Source organism: Myotis davidii, unplaced genomic scaffold (genome assembly GCF_000327345.1).
Source record: "Myotis davidii unplaced genomic scaffold, ASM32734v1 scaffold187, whole genome shotgun sequence".
Lineage (NCBI taxonomy): Eukaryota > Metazoa > Chordata > Mammalia > Chiroptera > Vespertilionidae > Myotis > Myotis davidii.
The window spans coordinates 274,063-300,362 of record NW_006383018.1 but is presented as its reverse complement, the minus strand read 5'-3'; the positions used below and the strand labels follow the sequence as shown (position 1 = coordinate 300,362).

General features: G+C 42.9%; 1 protein-coding gene across 5 annotated transcripts in view; it reads left to right on the top strand.

Annotated features, from left to right (window-relative positions):
- The window catches only part of ABCB4 (ATP binding cassette subfamily B member 4), a 68,555-nt gene extending 42,758 nt beyond the window's left edge, over positions 1-25,797 (top strand). For 4 of the 5 annotated variants that reach the window (XM_006779163.2, XM_006779164.2, XM_015558274.1 and 1 more), the window contains 12 exons: positions 811-957; positions 2,795-2,899; positions 4,447-4,524; positions 6,051-6,134; positions 7,273-7,476; positions 12,026-12,126; positions 16,501-16,641; positions 19,115-19,271; positions 20,238-20,435; positions 22,084-22,290; positions 24,245-24,391; positions 24,949-25,797. In XM_006779163.2, coding sequence (XP_006779226.1) covers positions 811-957; positions 2,795-2,899; positions 4,447-4,524; positions 6,051-6,134; positions 7,273-7,476; positions 12,026-12,126; positions 16,501-16,641; positions 19,115-19,271; positions 20,238-20,435; positions 22,084-22,290; positions 24,245-24,391; positions 24,949-25,155 — 1,776 coding nt within the window. In that variant the 3' untranslated portion in view covers positions 25,156-25,797. Of the gene's footprint in view, positions 1-810; positions 958-2,794; positions 2,900-4,446; positions 4,525-6,050; positions 6,135-7,272; positions 7,477-12,025; positions 12,127-16,500; positions 16,642-19,114; positions 19,272-20,237; positions 20,436-22,083; positions 22,291-24,244; positions 24,392-24,948 lie in introns of those variants that run through there. The other variant, XM_015558276.1, reaches the window with a different exon arrangement.
- The last annotated feature ends 503 nt before the right edge of the window (positions 25,798-26,300 follow it).

The window sequence follows — 26,300 nt, the reverse complement described above, 5'->3', positions numbered from 1 at the left end:
ACGACCATCAGGCTAGAGCATTCCATAGGCAGTTTTAGTATCTAGTTTAATGTTAACCTGCCTCTGTAGTCAGAATAGTCTCCTTTTTGTGACCTAAGTCCGTCATGCTTGACCAGACATTGAATCTGATATGTGCCAGGCCTGGGACTAGTTTCTGGGGATATGAAGATGTAGTCTTCACCTTTAAAAAGCCCACGTAGGGAAGGAGACATGAAAACAAACAAAAGAAAAACAACAACAGAAAATAAAACAAGCTAAGCCATGAGAAGAGAAGTCTGCACAGGGAACAGTGGGAAGAGAAAGGGGCAGCATGAAGTTGGTTTTGTGAGCTGGGAACCTGTCACAGAGAAGGCAGTGCCGGGCTGGGTTCTGGGGGTGAGGAGACCAGGCCCATGTTCTCAGGTTCATCGTGGTACCCTACCCTTGTGTGGCTGTTTAGCCTTCTGTTTACAGGTATTATTTCATTTGGCCCCAACGTCATCCCTGAGTTGAGTGGGGACTAGGATTCTAGGGCATTTTGCGCACAGACCCTGCTCCTGCTCACTGTGCTGCGGCTGGAACAGAAATGAGCTGATCACGCCATGAAGATTGCTTCTTGGGGGACCAGCTCAGACTCAGCGGATGCTGTGTAATCATGAACACTGTGGACATGTACCATACACCGTCCTGCTCTCTAGTGCACCGTTAGCTGGACGGTGGTTCTCTGCACTCAGTGTGCAAGTGCCTTCAGAGCGGTGCAGTGTCTGTTTTCTATGTCCTCAAACTCTGGTGGCTGCTGTGTGGTCGCCAGTCTATCCTGATGTCTTCTAGGATGAAAATGTGCCACCGGTGTCTTTTCTGAAGGTCCTGAGACTGAATAAAACCGAATGGCCCTACTTTGTGGTGGGAACGGTATGTGCCATTGCTAACGGGGCGCTTCAGCCAGCATTTTCCGTCATATTCTCGGAGATGATAACGGTAAGTTTGAAACATTGCTTAATAACTTGAATTAAATTGCTTCATCATTAAATCAGTGCTCACGCCAGCCTTACCACTGGGTCCATTTTGGAGTAAAGCAGCCTCAAAATAAACTAAGCCAAAGGCATTAATACCCTTTTGAGGAAAAATGTGAGGCCAAAGAAAAGTATGAACCATTCCAGGTTATGATATTAATGAAATTATACAGTAAACTGTAAAATCCATGAAGGAGGCATTCTAATGAGCTCTCTTCATTTGGGTCCAACTGGTGTCAGGCAGTGATGTCCATCCCACCTGTGGAGGGAGATGCTGGGGAGGGGTGGGGCCGCAGGGAGAGTAGTGTGCACAGGAGGGAAGAGTTCAAGTCATAGCGTTTAAGAGGCCAGGCTCTGGGCACAGGCTGGCCACACCACATAATAGCTGTGCAAACTTGGGCGAGATGCTTTTCCTCCCGGTACCTCAGTTTCTTCATCCATAAAATAAATGCACCATAGGATAGCTGAGGATGAAAAGAGATTATATGGGTCACTATATGGAAAGCATTTAAGACTGCCTGCTTCATAGTAAGTACTCAAGAAGTGATATCCACCAGACTTGGCCAGGAGCTCAGTTGGTCACAGCATCGTCCTGATATGCCAACATTGTGGGTTTGATCATCTGGTCAGGGTACATGCAGGATCAACCAATGAACGCATAAATAAGTGGAACAACAAACCTATATTCCTCTCTCTCCCCCTCTCTTTCCCTTTTCCTCTCCCTCCCTCCCTTTCTCTCTCTCCCTAAAATCACTTTTAAATAAGCAATAGCCACCACGCCATTATTTCAGCAACCCTTCCATGGCTTGGGGAGTCTGAGACTAAGAAAGAAAACTCATGCGACCCAGTTGTTACATTCATTGAGGGGATATTTATAGGAAGTTGTCAGAAACACCTAAGGCTCCATAGAACCCAGTATTTATGTTGTAATAACCTTAACCAGCCACTTACATTTTTGGAGAGACTTTTTTGTTAAAGGTGACTTATTCTCCATCATGTTGAATTCATTATGCTTGTGACATTGGACACTGGTCTACAATGAAGACCTCAAGCCAAAAAATAAATGAATTAGAATGTTTTTATATTAAAAATAAAGCAATTCCTAACTCTCTTGCAATTTAAGAGCTATGTGGACTGTATCTATATTTTGGGGCATCTCCTATGTGCCAAACACTGCTCTAGGCACTGGAGATATATCAGGAAACAGAATAAACTGAATCCTGCTCTCAAACAGGTTACTATACATGCAAAACAAAACAAACTACATAATGTGTCAAGGGATAAGGAGCATTTTAAAAGTAGGATCTCGCAGTGGGGGGCAGGAGGGACTAGAGGTGGGGTTGCTGTTCCCGTAGGTTGGTCAGGGGAGGCCTCTCCGGGCAGAGGCCCTGTGAAGTGAGGGGTGGAGCGAACAGGCTGGGGCAGAGGGAACAGCAAGTGCAGGGGAAGAAGAACAAACACGAAAGTGTGCAGCCGCTCACAACCCATGTTAATAACCACATATTCCTCAATTCATAGACAGGAACTAGAATAGTGGTTCCCAGAGGGCTAGGGAGGGTGAAAAGGGGTCTTACTATTCAGCGCGTACAGAGTTTCCAACTCTGTGCATGTACTTAATGCCACTGAATTGTACACTTAAAAATGATTAAAATGGTAACGTGTATGTGATGCATATTTACCACAATAAAAGCCCACATATCTCAAAGCCCCGTCTTTAAAAATGAGATGCTCCAGCTACTGTTTGTGGGCGGAGTAAACAAGGGACCTGTAATGAGGCGGGCCCTCTGCATGTTCTTTCGCAGATTTTTGGGCCAGGGGACGATGCCGTGAAGCAGCAGAAGTGCAACATGATCTCGTTGCTGTTCTTGGGTCTGGGGATCACTTCTTTCTTTACTTTCTTCCTTCAGGTAGGTACCTACGATTCGGTCTTCTCATGGATATGGATTACCCTTCAATTGGGATATAGGTTAATTATTAGATTTTAACTACCTATTAATGTAGATTGATTAATTATCAAGACCTAATGGAGTTTCTGAGTCCGAGACTGAAATAACTGGCAAACACAGTTGACAGAGGACATTTTTAGAGGACAGGCCTTAGCAGGAGCAATTGTGACTTCCCTGTGCGCTGAATTATGGCATGTCATAGGTTTTCCCTTAGCAAGGGCAAAAGAGACCCAAGTCCCCAAGAGAACATGAGAACCAGTTAAACTCAAAGAGTTATAAACTGGGGAGACGGGGGGGGGGGGCGTTGAGGGGGAACAGTACAATAGCATCCTCTTTTGTTGTTGTTACTCTTTACGTAATATCGATAACTTCTCTGAGTGTTTCCTCCTTAATCGATGAACTCTTTGAAAGAACATATATATTGTACTGCATTTAGATAGTGTAGACCTGGCCAGAGTGAACTAGCAGACCTACTCCGATTGTACTTTTCTACCTAGACTTTTACCAAATACCTTTTGTCTTGTTAACTCAGTGAGCACCATGCAGTCCCTTCCAATACAATCCATTAATTCAGCAAAATGTTTCCTAGTCAGGCCCAGCATGATTCTCTCTCATCATTGTTGAACCAATGATAAAAGTAAGCCAAGATTTTTATTTAGAAATCATTTATTTAGCTCTCAGTGATCCCACCCAGTTGCTAGCCCTGGTGTGTTAGGGAGTGGAGCTAGGTACATAAATGTGTTTTGGAGGCTGCACCAATAGTGGGCAGTCCACACTGGGTTTGAGCAATATGCCAGCAAAGCAAGGAGGAGACCAGGTGGTCTAGTCCCGGGCACCATCTCCCTGGGCACCATCCCCCTGGTGTAGTGTCCTCCCAGGAGTGGCCTGCACACACCTGCACCAATGCTCCGTGAGCCTGGAGGCTCCCACCCACCCCGGAACCCGGCCCAGCTGTAGACATGTGAACAGGACATGATTAGAAAGAGGGAAACTGCCTGGCAAGCATGCTTGGGGAGGGAGAGGGGCCTGGTCCCCAATCTGAGAGCAGGGGGAGCTGTGGCCGGGAACCAGCCAACTCGCCTGGAGCTTCTTACTCCAGGCCACCACCCTCCCTCCCGATGTGACCCCAATGCATTGCTGCATAGAATTTTGTTACTTCTCTTTTCACTGTTTTGTTTAAAGTAATAGGAACACATGAAAGTTGTGACTAAACACGGTATTGTCCTCACTGAGATGTTCTTGAAAGTGTTGAGAAGGAAACCTGTTCAGAATGGTTCAGAAGCCAGACTGGCCACTTTTAAGGCTTTCCATCTCCATTACATACCCATGACTCAGCAGTACGTGAACTTTAAGTTGGGACTTTGAATGAATGTTTGGTCACAGACATGTGTTACTCATTGGCTAATATATAAGTCATGTAAAAAAATCAATGGGCAGGCACCCACTTGCGTCAGAACAGCAGGGATGATCAAAGGGAACAGGAGCTTTTGTTTTCTTTTCTCAACCAGGGCTTCGCGTTTGGGAAAGCTGGCGAGATCCTCACCACCAGGCTTCGGTCAATGGCTTTTAGAGCGATGCTGAGACAGGTAGGCATGTGCACCGGATGCCTTCTGCCCAGGTTTCCTACTTTCAGCCTCTTCTTCTGTTCCTATTTCCTGTTGTCCCCCTTCCCCACCCGGCTGGGTGTTCATACAACCACTGGTCGGGGCCCTGCAAAGTGTCCTGGTCTGTCAATTACCCAAAACCTTGCAGGGTTTTTGTTGGCCTAGGCTTAATTTAGGGGGGGTGGGGTTGGGGGCTTATTTCACAACTACCTCTGTCTGTGTGGACACTATCATTTCAGGGACCCGTATCTCGCCTCTGGATTCTACACAAGCCCTGGCGAGTCATCTGAGACTCTGGCCGCCTCTAAACAAAGGGAAAAGAGGTTGATAGAGTTCATGCACCACAACTGACCATACTAACTATAGGGTTTCCCAAATTGGGTGATTTATTTTGTTTCTGTCTTATTTGAGCTCTGTTTTCACATTAGTTCGCTTATTCATTCACTACACTGCTCCCTGCAGTGTCCCGGGCAGTGTGCTGGTAGCTGAGATGACAAGCATTGCCTGCTATCCGAGGAAGTTCATAGAACCCTCTAGTTGTTCTCAACCTTCCTAATGCTGCTTGACTCTTTAATACAGTTCCTCATGTTGTGGTGCCCCCCAGCCATAAAATTATTTTCGTTGCTACTTCATAACTGTAATTTTGCCACTGTTATGAATCGTAATGTAAATATCTGATATACAGGATATATTTTCATTGTTACAAATTGAACATAATAAAAGCATAGTGATTAATCACAAAAACAATATGTAATTATGTATGTGTTTTCTGATGGTCTTGGGCAACCCCTGTGAAAGGATTGTTCGACCCCCAAAGGGGTCGCGACCCACAGGTTGAGAACCGCTGTTCTAGAAGGTGTTCATAAAAGGGCACACAGCATGAATCGTATTTTAGCAAATCTGCATTTACAAACCTTTTCTCAGTATCTTTTAAACTGTGCTATGTAGGGACATCATTTTATACGAAACTAAAAGATGCTGCGGATGAGTAGCTTATACTTAAAATCATCCCTAAACGACACTCTTTTGTGTTTAAGAAAACAAACATGGTGAGAAACCAGGGCTGATGTTCTCGTGCCCAGAATTTACAGGGAGCCATGTCCAGCCCAGAGCTTCCCCGCCTTTATGAGGGACCCCACCAGGCCCGGTCAGGAGGGAGTGTCCATAGGGCTAGTTGTCAGCATTGGGTGATGGAACGCCCACAGCACCTGCACCTCAGGGGACACTGGCAGGAAGCTGCCATCTGATGAGTCCACACACACACCGGCCCCATCGGCGGTGCCGTCCCTGGCCCAGCAGAGCCGCCTCGGGCTCAGACCCTGGTGGACTCTGAGGGCGTGTGCCCTGGGCAGGGACCGGGGCTTTATGCTGCATGTGAGGGTCCCGGAACTCCAGTTCCCAAGTCAAGTGTGGATCCTGCCTCAGCATTGAAGGTTTGCAAGGTTTCATCTGATTTCCTTCTCTTGTTTTCATCTTGAACTGATTGAAAGGTGTATTTTGTGCCGTAGGACATGAGCTGGTTTGATGATCATAAAAACAGCACTGGCGCACTTTCTACAAGACTCGCAACGGACGCCTCCCAAGTCCAAGGGGTATGTAGGCTGCACTCTAATCCTATTTTTCTTTAATGTGGCTTTGAATAGACATAGGGCAGTAGTTCTCAACCTTGGCTGCACATTAGGATCACCTGGGAATCTTGTTAAAATCCTGATTTCTGGGCCTCATCATTAGTAACAAAGAAACAGAATTTCCGGAGGATGAGGCCCAGAAATCAGGATTTTAACAAGATTCCCAGGTGAGTCTAATGTGCAGCCAAGGTTGAGAACCACCGACATAGGGCATAGCTGCACCTGTTAAGTTGCTTTCAGCTGGAAATGACAACACTCAAACAGGCCTAAACAATAAAGGCGAAGGTGAGACTTCAGGGTCGATGGGTCCACTGGCTCAGGAAGGACCCAGGTGCCCTTGTCTGTGTGGCTCTGAGTGGCTTTCAGTCCTGAGCACTGGCTGCCTGCTATGCCCCCGTCCCTCCAGGCCCGAGGATGGCTGCCAGGGGTCACCAGAGCCACAGCGTCCTCGTTTCCCACCCAGCGAAGGCGCACACCTGTGCCTCAACCACCAAACGCGCACCCTTCCCTTAAATCTGATTTGAGCTCGTGTGGGTCATATGCCAGGCCCCGAACCAATAACTGTGTCTCTGGGAAATGCCACGCTCTCCCTGGCTTGGGTCCCCACCCCTGGAGCTGAGGCCTGTTGCTGTGAAGCCCACTGTGTCCGCACGGCTCAGGGGAGCGGGAAGAGTCCACTGCAGTCTCTGCTGCATCAGCCCTGCTGTCTGAGAGGTGCCCACAGGAATTCATGTCTACCTGTGCCCTACAGTGGCTGGTCTTAGGGCGTGCACCCTTGGTAACAGGTGGTCTCTAAAAGTATTAAATTTCCCTCCTGCGCGTTTAAAGCAAATCGTCTTTAACATGACCAGAGAACGCCGGGGCGAGTTTCCTCTGTGAACGTTGCCCCACAGCCTGTCCCCAAGGCAGAGCCACTGGTTCCTCGGTGCTGCAACGCTGAGCTCACGTGGGCAGGAGAGGAGTAAGAGGTGAAAAAACCTGCAGAGCCTCGTGAGTGAAGCGCAGAGGCCTTGGATTTACTGTAGTGAAAGGGAGCAAATGTTAGCACGGACGCAAAACCCTGCCGTCCAGGAAGCTAAACGCCTCTCTCTCGCTCTTCCAGGCCACTGGGACCAGGTTGGCTTTAATGGCACAGAACACAGCCAACCTTGGGACTGGCATTGTCATATCGTTTATCTACGGTTGGCAGTTAACTCTTTTGCTGTTATCGGTTGTTCCAATCATCGCCGTGTCAGGAATTGTTGAAATGAAAATGTTGGCTGGAAACGCCAAAAGAGATAAAAAGGAACTGGAAGCTGCTGGAAAGGTGGGTCCCAGAAGGCTTCCGTCAGCATGAGCATTGTGTTTGGACATGTGTTTTATGTGTTAGTATGAGCATTGTGTTTTGGCATGACTTATTTGAATTATGTATTGCAATGTGAGTGTTTTAATAACTAATGTTTTAATGACTAAACGTTTGTGCTCACTACAGCTAATAATTGCCAGCACTGTGCATGAAATAGTCGACTGTATTAAGAATGCCTAGAACTTGAACATGGAATAATGGAAAGCGTTTAGCCTGTAGAAAACACTTTACGTGGGGTCATTATAAAGAATTTCTGAATTTCCAAAGCTGATTTTACCTTTTACTTCATATCCTGATGCCATTGTTAGGACAAATATCACCCCTATTTTACAGATGGGGAGTCCTTAAAACAGAATGTAAGTGAGTTGTTCAAGCTAGGGTACTTGCTGATACTCCAAAGCTCTTTTCTTCTTGGCTGTGATTTCTGTAATTGAGGTGGACCGCCACCAGAGGGCAGTAATGCTTCGATTTGTGGTTCTAACTATAATGGCAATTGGGCAAGCACTTGGTCTTTACTATGTGCCAATTATTGTTCCAAGTATGTATTTATGTGCACCAACTCATTATATCCTCACAATAATCCTACGAGGCAGGCACTTGCGTTACCCCACTTTTACAGATTGGAACCTGAGAATCAAACAAGTGATTTAGTGGCTGGGATTCAAATCCGAGCCCAAATCCGAGCCTAATTTTGAAGCTCTTTATTACACAGCCCCTTTGTATGTGTTTAAATGTGTCCTAGTCTACCCATAAATATTTTATTCACATGTACATGCATTTAAAAATTTAAATGTAGGTTACAGCCAGGGCATATTTTACTCTTACTTATGTAAATATTATCCTGTATTGAAACATTTGGAGGTGAAGCAGTCATGGACACATAGTGTGATAGTTTCTACAGCATGAGACTTTACAAAGCCCTTTCACAAACATTACTGCAACTGGCCTTTGCACAGTTAAGTGAGGTAGGACTGACAGTGTTTCCATCTCATAGACCAGTGGTTCTCAACTTTGGCTGCACATTAGAATCACCTGGGAATCTTTTTAAAATCCTGATTTCTGGGCCTCGTCCTCCGGAAATTCTGTGTCTTTGTTACTAATGTTGTGGCCCCACCCCATAACAAAGAAACAGAATTTCCAGAGGATGAGGCCCAGAAATCAGGATTTTAAAGAGATTCCCAGGTGATTCTAATGTGCAGCCAAGGTTGGAAACCACTGTCGTAGGGCATGTAGGGGTGAGCATAGAATCCCAACAAGCCTGTGTCCACTAAACCAGTGATAGCCAATGAGATCCTTATCCCTTTGCCCTTAACAGCATCAGCTGAGTTCAAAGCAGCGTGGTCTCACCGCCAGGTTCCCATCAGAACGCTTCCTTCTCGTGTTCGCCCTGCAGCCTTCCAGAGCGCTAGCGCGGTGCATGGTGCCCCGCGTGCTTGAAGAGCCTCTTGGCTCCTGGCTGTGGGACTTCGGGCATCATGTCCTCGACTTCTGTGTGTCACAGCTAATGGCTGAGAACACATATTCCCAGTACGTGATTTGTTTCCTTTCTCCTTTGCACCCCGTGTCCTTTGCCATTTCAGAAGGGAGAGTTGTCCGTAGACAGAATGAAGATACATTTTCCTTAGACTGGTGACATGAAAGAAAACATCTTGAACCCAGTTAAGACAATAGAGTCTTGCCGAAACCGGTTTGGCTCAGTGGATGGAGCGTCGGCCTGTGGACTGAAAGGTCCCGGGTTCGATTCCGGTCAGGGGCATGTACCTGGGTTGCGGGCACATCCCCAATAGGAGATGTGCAGGAGGCAGCTGATCGATGTTCCTCTCTCATCGATGTTTCTAACTCTCTATCTCTCTCCCTTCCTCTCTGTAAAAATCAATAAGATCTATCTAAAAAAAAAAGACAATAGAGTCTGAACACTATTATCAATGGCTAAATAACACTGAAAGTGGCCAGAATTCGGGCAGTGGAAGGCAGTTAGAATTGAGCAGTGTGGCAAACCAACACGGCACCTTGGGTTAGTCGTCTTGGCTTTGCTACTCAGAGTGGGATACTAGAGGAGGTCTGGTCCTCACTTTCCACTTTTATGAAATGGGGAGTTGTACCAGATATTGTCCCGTGTCCCTTTCAGCTAACACATACTCTGCCATTCTAGGGACCAGAGAATGAGCAACTCAGACTGACCACTCTGAAACTATTTTAGCGGCTACTTTAACCTAACGAGGTGATTTTTAAGAAAATATAAGATTGAAACTTTTAAATGTTCATGACCAGCAATTTAATCACAGTTCAAGTTTGTTTACTTAGTCAACTCTTGATTAACACAGAATGAGGGTTAGAAAGAGGTCTCCGAAAACTACCCACGTCACTGTATTTTTTTCCCCAAAATGAAATATCCACCAGATAAATGTGGAGATTATTCATGGGTAAAGTACATTGGGATTTTGGATATCTTCCCATTTTCATTTTTGAAAAAGGGCTTGGTAGTGAGGGTGTTGATTGCTGGGCTGGGAAGGGGGGTGGAGAAGGATGAATAGTAACCCTCCCTTTTGACTTGGGCCCTGCCTAATTACTGAGCTCAAGTCCTGCTGATTCAGAATTAACCCTCCAAGCAGTTAATACACAACCAGAAAATTAAGAGTTGCATGTACCTAGTCATTAACAACCAGTTCCTCCTTGTGTAAATGACAAAGCAGGGAGAGCAGAATGACATAATGAGTTAAGAACCTGACTTGGCCTTGGGTAGACTGTCTTTGCTTGCCTACTCCTTAACTCCAGAGCTTTAAGCAAGCCACTTAAATGTTCTGTGCATCAATTCCTGCCTGTGAAACAGGAATAATATTTACCTCACAGGGTTATTGTAAGACTAAATGAGATCATGTCAGTTAAATGAGGTAATACCTGGCACATAGTAAAAGCTCAATAAGTGTTCTCTACTCCAGCTATTATTACTGTTAGGGTTTTTTTCTCTTTTTTTTTCATTTATAATAGAGATACAAGGCTATTCATCAAGTCCTGCTGATTATCTTGCTTTTTAAAAATATATTTTTATTGATTTTTTTACAGAGAGGGAGAGAGATAGTCAGAAACATCGATGAGAGAGAAACATCGACCAGCTGCCTTCTGCACACCTCCCACTGGGGATGTGCCTGCAACCAAGGTACATGCCCTTGACCAGAATCGAACCTGGGACCTTTGAGTCTGCAGGCTGACGCTCTATCCACTGAGCCAAACCGGTCTTGGCAATATCTTGCTTTTTTCTGGCTACAGAAGCTGAGAACTAAAGTAGAAGTCATAAAGCTGATAAAACAACCTAACGTTAAGACCTGAAGTCCCCTGTGCTAATGGTTTAGATGACAGCCGTAGTCTAGTCTATGATTTAGACTGATAAGCTGTCAGACAGTGAACATTAGTCAGGGGAGGTTTGGCTGTCATCTGAAAACTGTTCTGGCTGGTTTGGGTAAAAGGGGGTAATGTAAGGACACACAGAAGTGCAGGGAACACCCATGGCTTATGTTACTGGAAAGTCATGGCTCCTCCTTTAGAGCTGTAAGCTCTATTGTCTTTGAGGAGGCCCTCTATAGTATAGAGTCTATACATTTGTTCTGTTCCTCCATTGCTGCATATTCAGACCAGCTTCCCACACATACCCTGGTGACCTAAACCTCCCAATCCAAGGACTTCTCAGTTCAAGCAGTTGCCTCCAAGTCCAGGAAATAATCTGATTGGCCTGCGTCAGTCAGGGGTCTGTCCCGGGTTTAATCAGGGATTTGTGGCAGGGTCATGTTATTTACAATTTGGATCTTCTTTCCAATTATGGGTGGACAGTTCCGCTACGTAGGGATGTGCTCATGGAGGAAATGATTGGCACTTCCTGTGAGCCCTTAGAAATCACTTAGGCTAACTCTCTAGGACTCCACCCTCTGACGAAAGCAAAGCCATGAAGGGCTGTCCTAAAGCCAGTCAAGTACCTGCCTGGTGGCAGGGCTGGGAATAGAATCAGGCTCTGGTGCTCAGGCTGCCATTCTTGCCCTAAGCTTGTCAGTCTCCCCCGGAATACAAAAGCTTGCCCAATATACATGGCACAACCAGAAGTGCTTTTCAGATTGCCAGCTGTGTCATTCAGCTCGTCTTAACCCTTTCGGTCCAACGTCGAGGCTGACTCGACAGACCAGTTTCAAAAGATACCACACTATGAAATGTTTTAAAGAATAAACTCTTTGATTGAACATACTTAATAATATAACCAGTGAACTTTTGGTTTAAACTTTAAAATAAGAACATTAAAAAGTTCAACATTCAATCCCGTCAATTAATTTGGACCAGACTGTTTGAATTCCAGAAATAAAATTGGACCACAAAGGGTTAAAGGACACATTGTTATGTCTTTGCGTTCAAAATGAAGGAATTTCAAACCCTTCAGGATTCTTTTCAGAACGCCCTACGGTTTACATTTTTCATTGTTTCAGAAAGAAAAGCCCCATGTCTAATCAAGATCTGTTCTACATTACAGATTGCAACAGAGGCCATAGAAAATATTAGGACAGTTGTGTCCTTGACCCAGGAAAAAAAATTTGAATCAATGTATGTGGAAAAATTGTACGGACCTTACAGGTAATGAACATGTGATCGTTACTAAGAACCTAGTGCTGGCCTAAGCCTGAGTTATTGTCCCCAAAAGATAATAAACCTCTGCTGTTCCAAACACTAATGCAACTGTAAGGATGACTTTTTTTTCTATTTATCTTACTGAAAATAAGTAGCTTTTTAAAAATTTCTTTATTAAGGTATTACATATGTGTCCTTATCCAATTACTCATCATCCCCCCCTCCCACCTCATGCCCTCACCGCCCTGTTGTCTGTGCCCATTGATTAGGCCTATATGCTTGCATACAAGTCCTTTGGTGGATCTCTCCCCCTTACCCCCACCCTCCCCTACCTTCCCTCTGAGGTTTGAAGGTCTGATCGATGCTTCTCTGTCTCTGGATCTGTTTTTGTTCATCAGTTTATGTTGTTCATTATATTCCACAAATGAGTGAGATCATGTGATATTTATCTTTCTCTGGCTGGCTTATTTCATGCCACTGAGCCATAGGATCAAATTTTCCTATCTCTTTTAAAAACAATAGATTGGGTCTCCAAGAATTGGATGGTCCAGAAGACTGTGCAAGTTTTTGTTCATCAGTGCAAGCAACAGAAACAACCCATCTGGCTGATGCCGGATAAACATTGTTTTAGGGAATTGCTCAAACCTTTATTTTCTTTGGATTGTGTAGACTGAACCAAAGAAGAGGTTTGTTATTTTGTTAAACCTTATCCATGGTTTTGCCTGCCATAGTTTCAGTAACCTAGTCAACCCGGTTGAAATATTACATGAAGAATTCCAGAAATAAACAATTCATAAGTTTTATTTTTTATTGAAGTATAATTGACTTACAATGTTATATTGATTTCAGTTGTAAAACATAGTGGCTTAATACTTGCATATATTATGAAATGATCGTCGTAAGTCTGGTTACCTCCTGTCACCATACAAAGTTATTACAGTATTATTGACTCTGTTTTACATGCTGCTGGTTATATCCTCATGAGTTATTTCTTTTATAACTGCAGATTTGTTCCCCTTATCTTCCTTCACCTATTTCACCCAGCTACATACCTCTATCCATGTCCTTCAGGCAACTACCACTTTGTTCTCTGTACAGTGGGGCCTTGACTTACGAGTTTAATTTGTTCCGTGATGGAGCTCGTAACTCAAATTACTCATATGTCAAATCAAAAAGTGAACGAGTGAGACACGTGATGCTGGGCTGATGTTGTGGCGTACACTGTGACGTTCGCTGCGCCAACTAGCCGTGGGGTATCTGAAGCTGGCTCGTAACCTGAATTTTAGCTCGCAGCTCAAAGCAAAAAATCGGCCAAGAGATGGCTCATATCTTGAAAACCTTGTTAGTCGGGACACTCGTAAGTCAAGGCCCCACTGTATCTAAGTCTGTTCCTGTTTTGTTTGTTTTGTTTTTTATAGTCCACATGGAAGTGAAATAATATGGTATTTGTCTTTCCTTGACTTATTTCACTTAGCATAATACCCTCCAGTGCTATTCATGTTGTTGCAAATGGCAAGATTTCATTTTTTATAGCTAAATAATATTACACAGTGTGTGTGTATATCACCTCTTCTTTATCCATTCATCTATTGATGGACACTCAAGTTGCTTCTATATCTTGGCTATTGTAAATAATGCTTTAAGTGAACATAGGGGCACATATGCCTTTTCAAATTAGTGTTTACATTTTCTTCAGATAAATACCCAGAAATGGAATTGCTGGGTCACATGGTAGCTCTATTTTTAATTTTTGAGGAACTTCCATACTGTTTTCCATCGTGGCTGCTACAGTTTACATTCCCACCAACAGTGTATGAGGGTTCCTTTTTTTCTACATCGTCACCAACACTTGCTCTTTTCTGTCTTTTTTATAAGAGCCATCATGACTGGTGTGAGGTAGTATTTCATTGTGATTTTGATTTGCATTTCTCTGATGTTGAGCATCTTCTCATGTGCTTGTTGCCCACCTGTATGTCCACTTTGGAAAAAATATCTAATCAAGTCCTCTGCTATTAATAGATTTGTTTGTTTTTCTGATATTTGGTTGTATAAATTCTTTACATAGTTGGTTATTAACCACTTATTGGATGAATCATTTGCAAATGTCTTCTACCATTTGGTAGGTTGCCTTCTCATTTTGTTGATGGTTTTCTTTGCTGTGCAAAGATTCAATTTCATTCTTTTGCATGTCCAGTTTGCCAACATTCTTTGTTAAGAGACTGTATTTTCCCCTTTGTTTACTCTTGCCTCCTTGGTTGTAGATTAGCTGTATGAGCCTAGGTTTATTTCTGGACTCTCTATTCCATTCCATTGGTTTATTTGTCTGTTTTTTGTGCCCATAGCATACTGTTTTGATTATTATGGTTGTGTAGTATAGTTTGAAATTAGGGAGCATAATACCTCCAGTTTGTTCTTTCCCAATATTGCTTTCACTATGCCAGCGTTTTTAGTGTATCTATACAGATTTTAGGATTATTTGTGCTAGATTATTTGCAAAATATGCCATTGGTGGTTTGATAAGGATTGCACTGAATTCATATATAGCTTTCGGTAGCATAGTCAGTTTGACAATATTAATTCTTCCAATCCATGAGCTGCAACTGCTTGCCAGCCCTAGCAGGGGGGCAGGGTGGTTTTGCAATGGCTGGCACTTGCAGACTGTAGCGGAGCAGCAGGAGAAGGCTGAAGGTTCCAGGTCACCCTCCCCTTCCAGGGTGTGGGGACATGTTCCAAAATGACTCACTCTCTTTTCTGGTGTTAGCAAGGCAGTGGGATAGTGCCCTGACCACTTGCCCACTGAGTTAGCAGGTCAGGTAGAGAGTGCAATAACTGCATTCACCAGCCCCTCCCCTCCGCCTCTCGAGAGCTTTTCAACTCCTGGAGAGTCAGTGGTTTTCCGTTAGCAAGTCAATCTCTTTCCCGTGTAATCTGGGTGCTTTTTTAGCTGCTGTTTTATTGTTAGTTTGTTTTGTTGTTGATTTTGCTGGATCTCAGGTCGAGTCCTTTAGGTGGGGAGTCTTAGTTTCCCATAGCACTTTGGGTCCCTCAGATATCAACATCAGCACCATTGGTCTTCTAAGTCAGGTGTTGTGAATATATTTAACACTAACAAAATTGAATTCAACTTAGATTACAACTCTGTAGACTAGAATAGTTTGAACACTTACAGATTTAAAAACGGATATCTGAAATTCTCAATTTATTCTATCTTCTTTTTATGTATACTTCATGCAGCTACATTTTTTGGTATTTGACATATACATGTGGCATTATTTATGACCTTGTGTTTTATTTGAAACTGCAAGAGAATTAAGGAATAATAGAATGCTAGAGCTAATTTCTAATTTAATTGTGATTTTAAAGATTCAATATCATGGTAAATTTTTCAGTAATATTAGTATTATAAGGCCATGATCACAGCACATAACTTAAAAGCCATCCAAGTCAGTAATACTTTGACTTTTCTGCCTTGGCAAATGCCTTCCTCCTAATCGTTCTAATCTAAAAGTAAATTGTTGTTCGTTTAGAGCAGTGGTTCTCAACCCTGGCTGCACATTAGAATCACCTGGGAATCTTTTTAAAATCTGATTTCTGGGCCTCATCCTCCAGAAATTCTGTTTCTTTGTTATGGGGTGGGGCCACAACATCAGTAACAAAGAAACAGAATTTCTGGAGGATGAGGCCCAGAAATCAGGATTTTAAAAAGATTCCCAGGTGATTCTAATGTGCAGCCAAGGTTGAGAACCACTGGTTTAGAGGATTTAGAATAATAATTAGCTATACCGAGGATGGGATCTAATTAGAAATAGTACTAAAAACTTATTGGGGCTGATGGGATCTAGCTGAGGAAAGACTTCCCAATGTGTTTCTATGTAAACCTCAGTGACACTACTTTTCTGAATCAGAAAGATGAGTTTTTACATAACAGATGATAACTAGTCATAGAAGACAAGATAATGATATTAAAGAAATCACTTGCAGACAGTTCAAAGTTCAGTGCTATCTTTGACATCCTCAATATTTTTAACACAATAATTATGTTTATATCATAGGAGTTGACTGTCTGGGTCAGCAGATATTAACATGTAATAACAGCAACTATCATTTGAGCAACCGCTAAGAGCTAGGTTCTATGCTAGAGATTTATATTGTTTATTTAGTTCTCAAAACAATTCTGCATCATATTGGTTATCCTCATTGTACAAATCAAAGAACTGCTACATAGAAAGGTTAAGTCGCTTACTTAAACTAATGTAACTGGGGGCAGAAGTTAAACCCAGGTCAACTAGACTTAGCAGCTATGCTCTTTTTCCCTGTTTCCCTGCACAGTGCTAAGAGTGGTTGAAGAGATGATTATGAATGGTCTAATTTGCTTTTCAGAAATTCTGTACGGAAGGCACACATCTATGGAATTACTTTTAGTATTTCACAAGCATTTATGTATTTTTCCTATGCCGGTTGTTTCCGATTTGGTGCCTATCTCATCGTGAATGGACATATGCTCTTCAGAGATGTTATTCTGTAAGTAATTCTTAAAATATTAAGAATATTCTATACTAAGATTTTTAATAGGTCTGTGCAAAAGTTTAGAGAAGAAAAAACCCCTCTTTTGTTGTAAGATAAGTTTAGAGAGTTGAATCAACTACAGAAATCTGATCTAATGAATACTACAAGGACAGTTTAATCACTGGAGTGGGCAAAAACTAACCAAGCTCATCGTAGACCAGAATTTTAGGAATAGATAGAACTCCAGACAGGAGAATAGCAAATTTTCTTATTGTATAACTAGAGGGCCGGTGCATGAAATTCGTGCAGGAGAGCGGGGGGTCCCTCAGCCCAGCCTGCACCCTCTCCAATCCTGGACCCCTTGGGGGATGTCCAACTGCCAGTTTAGGGTGGGATCAGGCCTAAACCAGCAGTCGGACACCCCTCTCGCAATCTGGAACCTCTGGCTCCTAACCGCCTGCCTGCCTGCCTGATTGCCCTCACTGCTCTCCCCTGCTGGCCTGATACTCCTAACTGCTCTCCTCTGCTGGTCTGATCACCTCTAACTGCCTCTGCCTCAACCCCGCCACAGTGGCTTTGTCCGGAAGGTCGTCCGGAAGATGTCTGGTCTAATTTGCATATTACCCTTTTATTAGTATAGATGTAGGCAGGTAGAAATCATAATTAGAAAGTTGCTGGTGACCATAGACTGAAAACAGAGGGTTAAATAGCCTGCTCTTTATGGGCAACCCAAGATGGCCTTGTCAAGGAGATGGGAAAGCTTGCCTGAAGTCTGGCAAAGGCTCTGTCCCCTACCCAGACTTGGGATGACCTTGCCAACATTTGCGTTGGTCTCTCTCCTATTTTCTTGGTTTCCAAGACTAACCAGTGGTCTTTCTTATTGATACATTCCTCTTTTCAAAATATGCTAAATACGTTCAATTAAGTTGTAGCCTCGTCTTGCCAGAGGGAAGCCATTCTTTTTTTTAAGATCACTTGTTATATTTCTGCTCTGATGGGATGATTTTAAAGCACTAGTGAGGAACCATTAAAAAAAAAAAAGTCAAAACAAAGAAGGTGAAGTGTTTAAAAGCTGTTCCTTTCTTTTCATCCAAAATTGAAATAACTGTGAAAAAAAGTGCCTTCTGTCCTCTTTGGTGGAGGGATACCAACAGCACAACAATCCAACCAGAAAGAAACCAAATACCCTGGCTTCCCTCTCCTCCGGCCCTCCCACCCCCAGCTCGTCCCCTTCATTGCCAAACCCCATCAGGCGCCAAAGGACGAGGAAAGCTGTTGGTGCAGTCCCCGAAGGGTCAGCCTCTGACAAGCTGGGAAGGCACAACATAGACGTGGGTAGAGAGTAGGAAGTGGTTTCGGAAGATCAAATGGAAATAGGCAGCTCAGCTCTGGGGCTGACAACTTGGAGTCTTTCTACTGTCTAGAGAAATGTCACTGAGAAAATTGGTCTTGCTTTTTTTGTTTCATTTTTTACCATCAAAATGTTAAATTTTGGATAATCAGAAGCCAGTTTTTTAATCTGTGCTAAAGCTAGGTTATAGGTGCATAGGAAAGCTAGGCAGCTACACGTGGGTTCATCACTTTGACAATTTAGTTTTTGGTAACCAAACTTACCAAGTATTTGAGAGCCTCCTATACCCACCATCCCTGTCCCTGTGTAATTAAAACACATTTTAATATCCTAGCTTGGTAGAAGAAAGAAGGTTTTAAGTTTCCATTATTACTAGATAGAGGTTTTCTCCCTCTCCCCTTTCTCTGGGGGAACTCTGGTGCCAGCATTAAATGGCTTTGTGGAGATGAAGGTCCTGGGAATCTTTGGCCCTTCATAAATGCAGTTGTAATCCTTATCTGTCCTCTAAAGACTATTTACTTAGAAACGAGACCTTTAGGTTAGGACAGTTGTTTCAGGGTAGTATCAATAATTATTTTACTTCTAAGAGAAAAGCTATTTCTGGTAAAGGCTTGTTTTTCCTAATAAAAACTCTTTAACTCCAGTGGTCAGTATTGTTTGTGCGGGAGTCTAGCAGGAACCACACACTGGCAGTCAGGGCTGTAGATTCAAGAGGAAACATGACTGCTTGTCTGGCGCTGACCAAGCCCCTTAATACGCTACTTCAGTTCCTTCAGGTCTAAAACGGGTATCCGTACTTATTAATATTCCTTGAGATTACAAATCAGATTAAGTTCTAAGCCATTTCCTAAATGAGAAGAACTGTGGGAAGTTACAGGAGCTCTAAGAAAGTAGAGGCTCCTAAGGAATAAAGAAACACTCCATGGTGATCTGCCTCCCTGTGGATTTCGCTCCTTCGTTACTGGAATTTCACAGGAATGTGTGGTCCTAGGAAGAGGTGGGGTGAGGTGGGGTGGGGGCATGACTCAGGGAGTAAAAAAATATCTGTACTGGTGGGCAGTGTGTCTGTGGACTTTTAAACATCATGGAGCTAATTATACAGGCGAATGTTTTAATCCCTCTTCTTCCGGCCTCCAGGGTGTTTTCAGCCATCGTGTTTGGCGCAGTGGCGCTAGGACACGCCAGCTCCTTTGCTCCAGACTATGCCAAAGCCAAGCTGTCGGCAGCCCACTTGTTCATGCTGTTTGAAAGACAACCTGTGATTGACAGCTACAGCGAGGAAGGCCTGAGGCCTGTGAGTTCTCTGCCGCCTTATGCGTGCTTGGTTAATTGTTTCCCCAAGGTCTGCTGTCTGCTCGGTTGTGGCCAGAAGATAAAAATCTATAGTGATTACACTGACATTTATTTATCTTGGTGATAGGATTTGGCCAACTTTCCTGGCATTTTAAAATTCCATAGGGAGTTTCAAGAATTCTGAAGTTTAGCACATCAAAAGTAAAAAACAGAAAAGTCCAGATGTACTGGAAGTGGCTAATTGTTATGAAAACTGCTAGTCACTTCTGCATGAAGGTGTATGCATATAATTCTGTATGTGAGTGCAATGAGCAATTTGGCTTTAGTCACATCTTGTAATGACTGAATTACACTTGGTAAGAAGGCCACTGTATTCAGTGAGTCACCGTACCTTCGCTATTTCCAAAGTGAACTCAAACTTGGATAGGGGGGTTCTTGGCACAGCACGAGCTGCTGTGCACTTTACTGCACAAGAAGCAGTGTGGGTAGAGAGAGAGGGACTTGATCTTTCTGGGACTTTACCGGGTATTCATGTTCTGAGAAAATTGCTGTGTTGGTGAGATAAAGAGAGTGAGAGAAAGAGGCTACCAGGGCGTGGGACGGGCTGCCCACCGAGCCTGCAGGTGGAAACTGCCCTAAATTCCCACACCTTTGGATCTTTGGCCACTGGCTTGGCTCCAGGCTCCCGATTGTCCCTTGAGAACCCTAAATGTTTGTCTTAAATAAACCAGAAATCAGGGTTAGATAAGCACTATCTATGAAACGACTATTTAACCTGTAGCCCATCTCCCATCTTCATTTTATGTAACAGTTTTCTGTCCATATTAACGAGTGTTAGCCCTTGTACTGAGTATGACTCTCATGTCTTTTTACTACAGCCTTTGGTCAAGTTTTCTTGAAATAATACTGTTTATTACCGTAATGATCAGACCGATTACAATAGCAACAATAAAACAATGTTTTTCAGGATAAGTTTGAAGGAAATGTGACATTTAATGAAGTCGTGTTCAACTACCCGACCCGGCCCGACGTGCCCGTGCTGCAGGGGCTGAGCCTGGAGGTGAAGAAGGGCCAGACGCTGGCCCTGGTGGGCAGCAGCGGCTGCGGGAAGAGCACGGTGGTCCAGCTGCTGGAGCGCTTCTACGACCCGAAGGCCGGAACCGTGGTACGTGCCCTTTCTGACATCAGTAACCTGACTGAAGGCAGTGTCTCAAGTGGCTAAACCAATATCCCCACAATGGAAAAACCTGAGTAAGACCCACAGTCCTATTGGATAGAATGACCACATTCTGTAAACCCTAAACGGGCACCCAGAGTCAAACGGATATTGGAACAGTCAGGTAGAACATCTGGAATTCAGGGAAGTTCTGAAAATAGTGAAGATGAAGTGGACCTCTACCTGCCAGCCTCATCCTCCCAAGTAAACCCTCAGTTCCTGGCTTATAAAGGAAAGCCCACGCTCCTGCCAGAGGGTGACGTAGGCTGCCAGGACAGGCCCGTGCCTGCTTCTGCCCTCCCCACCCACTTCTGCTTTGCCTTCTCCAACCCTGCACTCCAGGCTCCCTGACTTTGGCCCTCACCTTCGGCCCATTCGTGTTTGGCTTTCATCATTGACTTCCTGGTCTCTAGCTCTGGCTCTCTTCCCTAAGTGAAGCCTCAGCTCTGAGAATGCCTGCCTCCTCCATCACCTTGGGCAGCACCCACTGACCTAGCCCTGGGAGCCCACCCCCATGTAGACAGTCACCGAAGGGTTAAACCTTGTTGTTTCTTTTTGGAAAACCTTATGCTTCCACCATTACAGCCACTCGGCAGTTATGAACACAGGCAGAGCAGCTCAGCACTGTGGCTATGCGGAGCTAATACTGTGGCGGGAATCTCTTCACTGAGGGGTCAAGACTAATGGAATCTGTGTCTGTTTCTTCTCTGGTGACTCTAACCTTGCGGGAAGCTGCGTTGCAGTCACTACATCACAAGGCTGCTCTGGAAGCATCATGCCTCCTGCTTACAGCAAACAAAAAATAAAACCGCCACCAACAAAACCATGCTCCCACGGACACCGCCCCCTGACCTTGTACACTTCCCCTTGAACTTTTGTCCTTGGTGCTGTCAAAGAGAGAACAGTTAGGCTGGTAGATCTCAGGGGAAAGAGAAGTAGAAGTAGGTCAGGAGGTAACCAGCTTTCAGAACCTGCACTTTGTTCTGGTATGCCTGCTGGAGGGGGATAAGGCCAAGGTGAAAGGTTGGAGTGATTCCGGGGATGAGTAGAGCAGGTATGAGTAGAACACCTAATTTCGGGCTTCCTAAAGGCAGGGGATGGTACCCTTGCCTGAAGAAGGGCAGATAAGGACAAAGAGAGGAATATGAAGACAAGACCAAACGTGCTGTCAATTTTGCCAGTTAGACCAAGAAAGGGACAGCATGATCATCATAAAAATCGTTCTGTTGGCTGTGTTGGCCTCCAACAGTGTAAGGTGACATGCAAACTCATTTTTTTGGTTGATTTTTCTTTGTTAAATGGCATTTAAATATATAAGATAAATATCAAAAATATAAATCTTTGTTTTACTATGGTTGCTAATATCAAAAAATTTCTGTGACACAGCACCAGAGTTAAGTTAGGGTTTTTCAAAATGCTGACACACCAAGCTCAAAAGGTTCGCCATCACTGGTGTAGGAGCTATGAGGCTTGGTATTTCATAAACTGCTGATGCCCATATGCACCCAAATCCTCCAAATGATTCATCTAGTAACTTACCGCCTAGTTTTTCTTTCTTTTCAAGCCTTTCTTATAATTTGTGGGCTTTGGTTTTCAGCTGCTAGATGGTCAAGAGGCAAAGAAACTCAACATCCAATGGCTCAGAGCCCAGCTTGGGATTGTGTCCCAGGAGCCCATCCTGTTCGACTACAGCATTGCCGAGAACATCGCTTATGGAGACAACAGCAGGGTCGTATCCCAGGATGAGATTGTGAGCGCAGCCAAAGCAGCCAACATACATCCTTTCATCGAGACCTTACCCCATGTAAGTTAACTGGTAACTTCTCAGGATGAAATCAGAATCAACTGCGCACTGTTTCCCTCCCCAACACAGTTCCCAAAGTCAAACGCCACAGAATGTGTCTATTTACTAGCTCTCTGACCTTGGACAAGACATGGAACTTGACGATACCAAGTGTCCTGATGTCCCGTCTACCTCATACAAATGTAGTGAGAAGCAAATAAGGTGATATTAAGTTAACGCACCATATCGCAGGTTGTGAACTGGTGGGCTGCATTCAGACCGAGGCCAAGTATCCCTGGTGATATATTTTTTTTTAAATTAAGCACTTTATTTTGAGATAAGTATAGATTCACATGCAGTTGTAAGGAATCGGGTGATCTTATATACCTTTTGCCTAGTTTCCTCCAAAGACAAAATGGCAAAACACCATGATATTGACATTGATACAATCCCCAGATCTCATTCACACTTCATCTTACGTGTACACATTTGTGTATGTGTATATTTAGTTCTGGCAATTTTACTGCATTGCAGATTCATGTATCCATTATCAGTCAAGACACAGAACATTCTATCACAACAGAGATCCCTCATGTTGTCCTTTTATAGCACACTAGAGACCCAGTGCATGAAATTCATGCACGGGTAGGGTCCCTAAGCCTGGCCAGCAATCAGGGCCAATCTTCGGGGCGACTGGGCCCCTGCTGGTACCTGCCTTGGCTGGCCTGGGGCCTGCGGGCTGGGTGAAGCTCCTGCATTGAGTGTCTGCCCCCTGGTGGTCAGTATGCATCATAGCGACTGGTTGTTCCACGGGTCATTCAGCCGTTCAATTTGCACATTAGGCTTTTTTATATAGAATACCCCTTCTTCCCATTCTCACTCCCCCAACCTCTGCAACCAGTAACTGTTCCTCATTTCTGTAACTTTCCACCTTTAGAACATTATATAAACTTACAGTATATAACAGGGGTGGACAAACTTTTTGACTCGAGGGCCACAATGGGTTCTTAAACTGGACCGGAGGGCCAGAACAAAAGCATGGATGGAGTGTTTGTGTGAACTAATATAAATTCAAAGTAAACATCATTACATAAAAGGGTACGGTCTTTTTTTTCAATAGTTTTATTCATTTCAAACGGGCCGTAGTTTGCCCACGGCTGGTATATAACCATTTGCGATTAGCTTTCCTTGGCCTAATTCCCTTAAGTTGTGTTCATCCCTTTTTATTGCTGAGTAGCATTCAGTTTGCTATAAACTGAACCAACTCAATTTTTACTTTTATCCATTCTGTGAGTTTCTGGCTTAGAATGTTCTCTCAATATCAAGCTTACTAACTTTAATACAAAAGTATAATTTATCTCCCCTTTCTCCTTCTCCCACATTATCTCCACAATTTCTATTTCCCTCTGTGATCTTTCATAGCATGTTGTCTATACTACTCACTTGGTACTTAACTTGTATTGAATGCTGAATATGTATTTCTCTTTAGATTTTAATTCTTTCAGGGTAGGAATAAAGCCTGATTCATTTTTACATACTTCCCACAGTTCTGAGCATAACAGATACTCAGGAAATATTTGAGTGAATGAGTTTAAAAGAGAATAAACTGGGTTCCTTGTTGGTCATCTGATTATATCAATTTTTAAAGAATGTTAAACCTTAGACATTAACATTTAACCTTTTTAGGACATCAGATGACATGATGATAATGGTAGGAATTCGAGAATTTGTTGCAGAATACCATTGAGAATTAAGGTCACTCGTTTTCTATTTGGATTTTGAAAACAAACTTTCTGTTAAATGTAAAAAAACATTAAATGGACAACTATGTTGCTGTTACATAAACTTTTTATTGATCCCAAATTATTTTTCCTTATAAGTAGTACTGTCATATGTTAAGTAAAAGTTTATTCATTATAACATTAGTAATTTTGCTGGGTTAGGACCTTAATTAATTTTGTTGACCGACTTGCAGAAATATGACACAAAAGTGGGAGATAAGGGGACTCAACTCTCAGGAGGTCAAAAACAGAGGATCGCGATCGCCCGGGCCCTCATCAGACAACCTCGAATCCTGCTGTTGGACGAAGCTACATCCGCTCTGGATACCGAAAGTGAAAAAGTATGGCCTTCCCCCTCACAGCCCATTTAATTTGTGAAACAGAAGGTTTTTGTGCTATTAGCCATGAAAAAAAATAATATGCAAGCACAGAAGAAAGTAAATAGAAATTTAGACAGTGGTTATTTTGAGGTAGAATATTTTCTTATTCGTTTCAGTATTTTCTAATTTTTCTAAAATGATCATGTATTACTTTTAGAAACACACTAAAAGTAAAGCATTCAAAAGAAAAGGCTGCATAAATCATTTTAGCATATTAATTCTAATGGAAAACAATACTCAATAAAAGGGAACTAGTTAAGTAATATATTTTGTGACTAGTTAGAAATTTTAACTACTTGTGAAGATTATAGTGACAATCCATTTTTATTATAATTGAAAAGAATATAACTGTTATGTAATGTCAAGTTATATTAATATACAGGTATAAAGGCAAATATTCAGAGAGATAACAAATGAAAAAAATTTTATTGCTTGGATGGTAACATTCTTTAATTTCCTTTAATGCTAACACCTATTTATATAATTAAGGCAAGACTTCTGATCTGATTTATTAATAGATTGTCCAAGAAGCCCTGGACAAAGCCAGAGAAGGCCGCACCTGCATTGTGATCGCCCACCGCCTGTCCACCATCCAGAACGCAGACCTGATAGTGGTGTTTCAGAACGGCAAGATCAGGGAGCACGGCACCCATCAGCAGCTGCTTGCACAGAAGGGCATCTACTTCTCCATGGTCAGCGTCCAGGCTGGGACGCAGAACTCATGAACTCTTGTTACTGTGTATCTTAAAAAATAAACTCAAATCATTCTACAACTTTTGCTGACTTGCAAAAGAAGTTTCTAAGTCATCGTAAAATACAGGTACATCCAATCGGGGGTTTGCTATTACAACATTTGAAATTTTGGAGTTATCAATCATCAAGACACATTTCTTGATGAAATATGTTAACAGCTTAGCTCTTCCTGAGTTTTCAGAAACATACAGGGGAAGAGAAAAGAGCAAAGTTCAGGTATATAAAGCTGTAGAATTAGTAGAAGCCACAGACATAGGGACAGTTATTATGGTCTGAACAGTTGGGTAGATGGATGTTTTGAGAACATTCTCCCCAAGTACAAAGAAAATATAAATTGTTCAGAAGCCTACTCTCTCCCTTGGTAGGTTTCCAAATTATTCTACTGGGCATTGATTTTTAAAAATGAATGTATCCCCAGCTTTAGGATAGTCCAAGAGAAGATACAATTTCCCTCAGACAAGGTAACTCTGCAGGCACACATTCATTCTGTAAAGCAAAAAGAGATATCATTAAGTATTTCTTTTAAAGAAATGTTTAAATTCATGAATAATTATTGTACATATATCAGTACAATTTGTAACACTGGAAATATCAATAAAATTCTTTTTCTATAACAACTGTATTACTTTTTCCAAATAATATTAATATTCCCATTTTTCCAAATAATTCTAATATTCCCAGGATGTGAACCCACTTCTCCTAACAAGAAGGAAATATATTTAGATGAAGGGCTAAAAGAAATATTTCAGGCAACCCTTGGAAACTAACCACATTGAAATGTTTTTTTTCCACAGTTTACCTCAGCAAAATCAATTATTTAGGGTCGGTATTCAAACCAAATTCTTCTACCTGTAATAAACCATATACTGTATTACCAAAGATGTTTCAAATGTGACCATGTGTATCACTAGACAATTTCAGATTAAGAGGAGAATGGGGTAAGGGGCATTAGCACAGTGACTCAATGAGAGCAGAATTCAACTTACTCTTGTGTAATTATTCCCAAAGTTGCCTGATGAGGATCATGGGGCATCTGCCCTGGAAATGGACTCAGGAGGTCTGGGTTGAGGCCCAAGAATCTCTCCGGAGAGAGTATTCCGGGTGATTTTTAACTTGG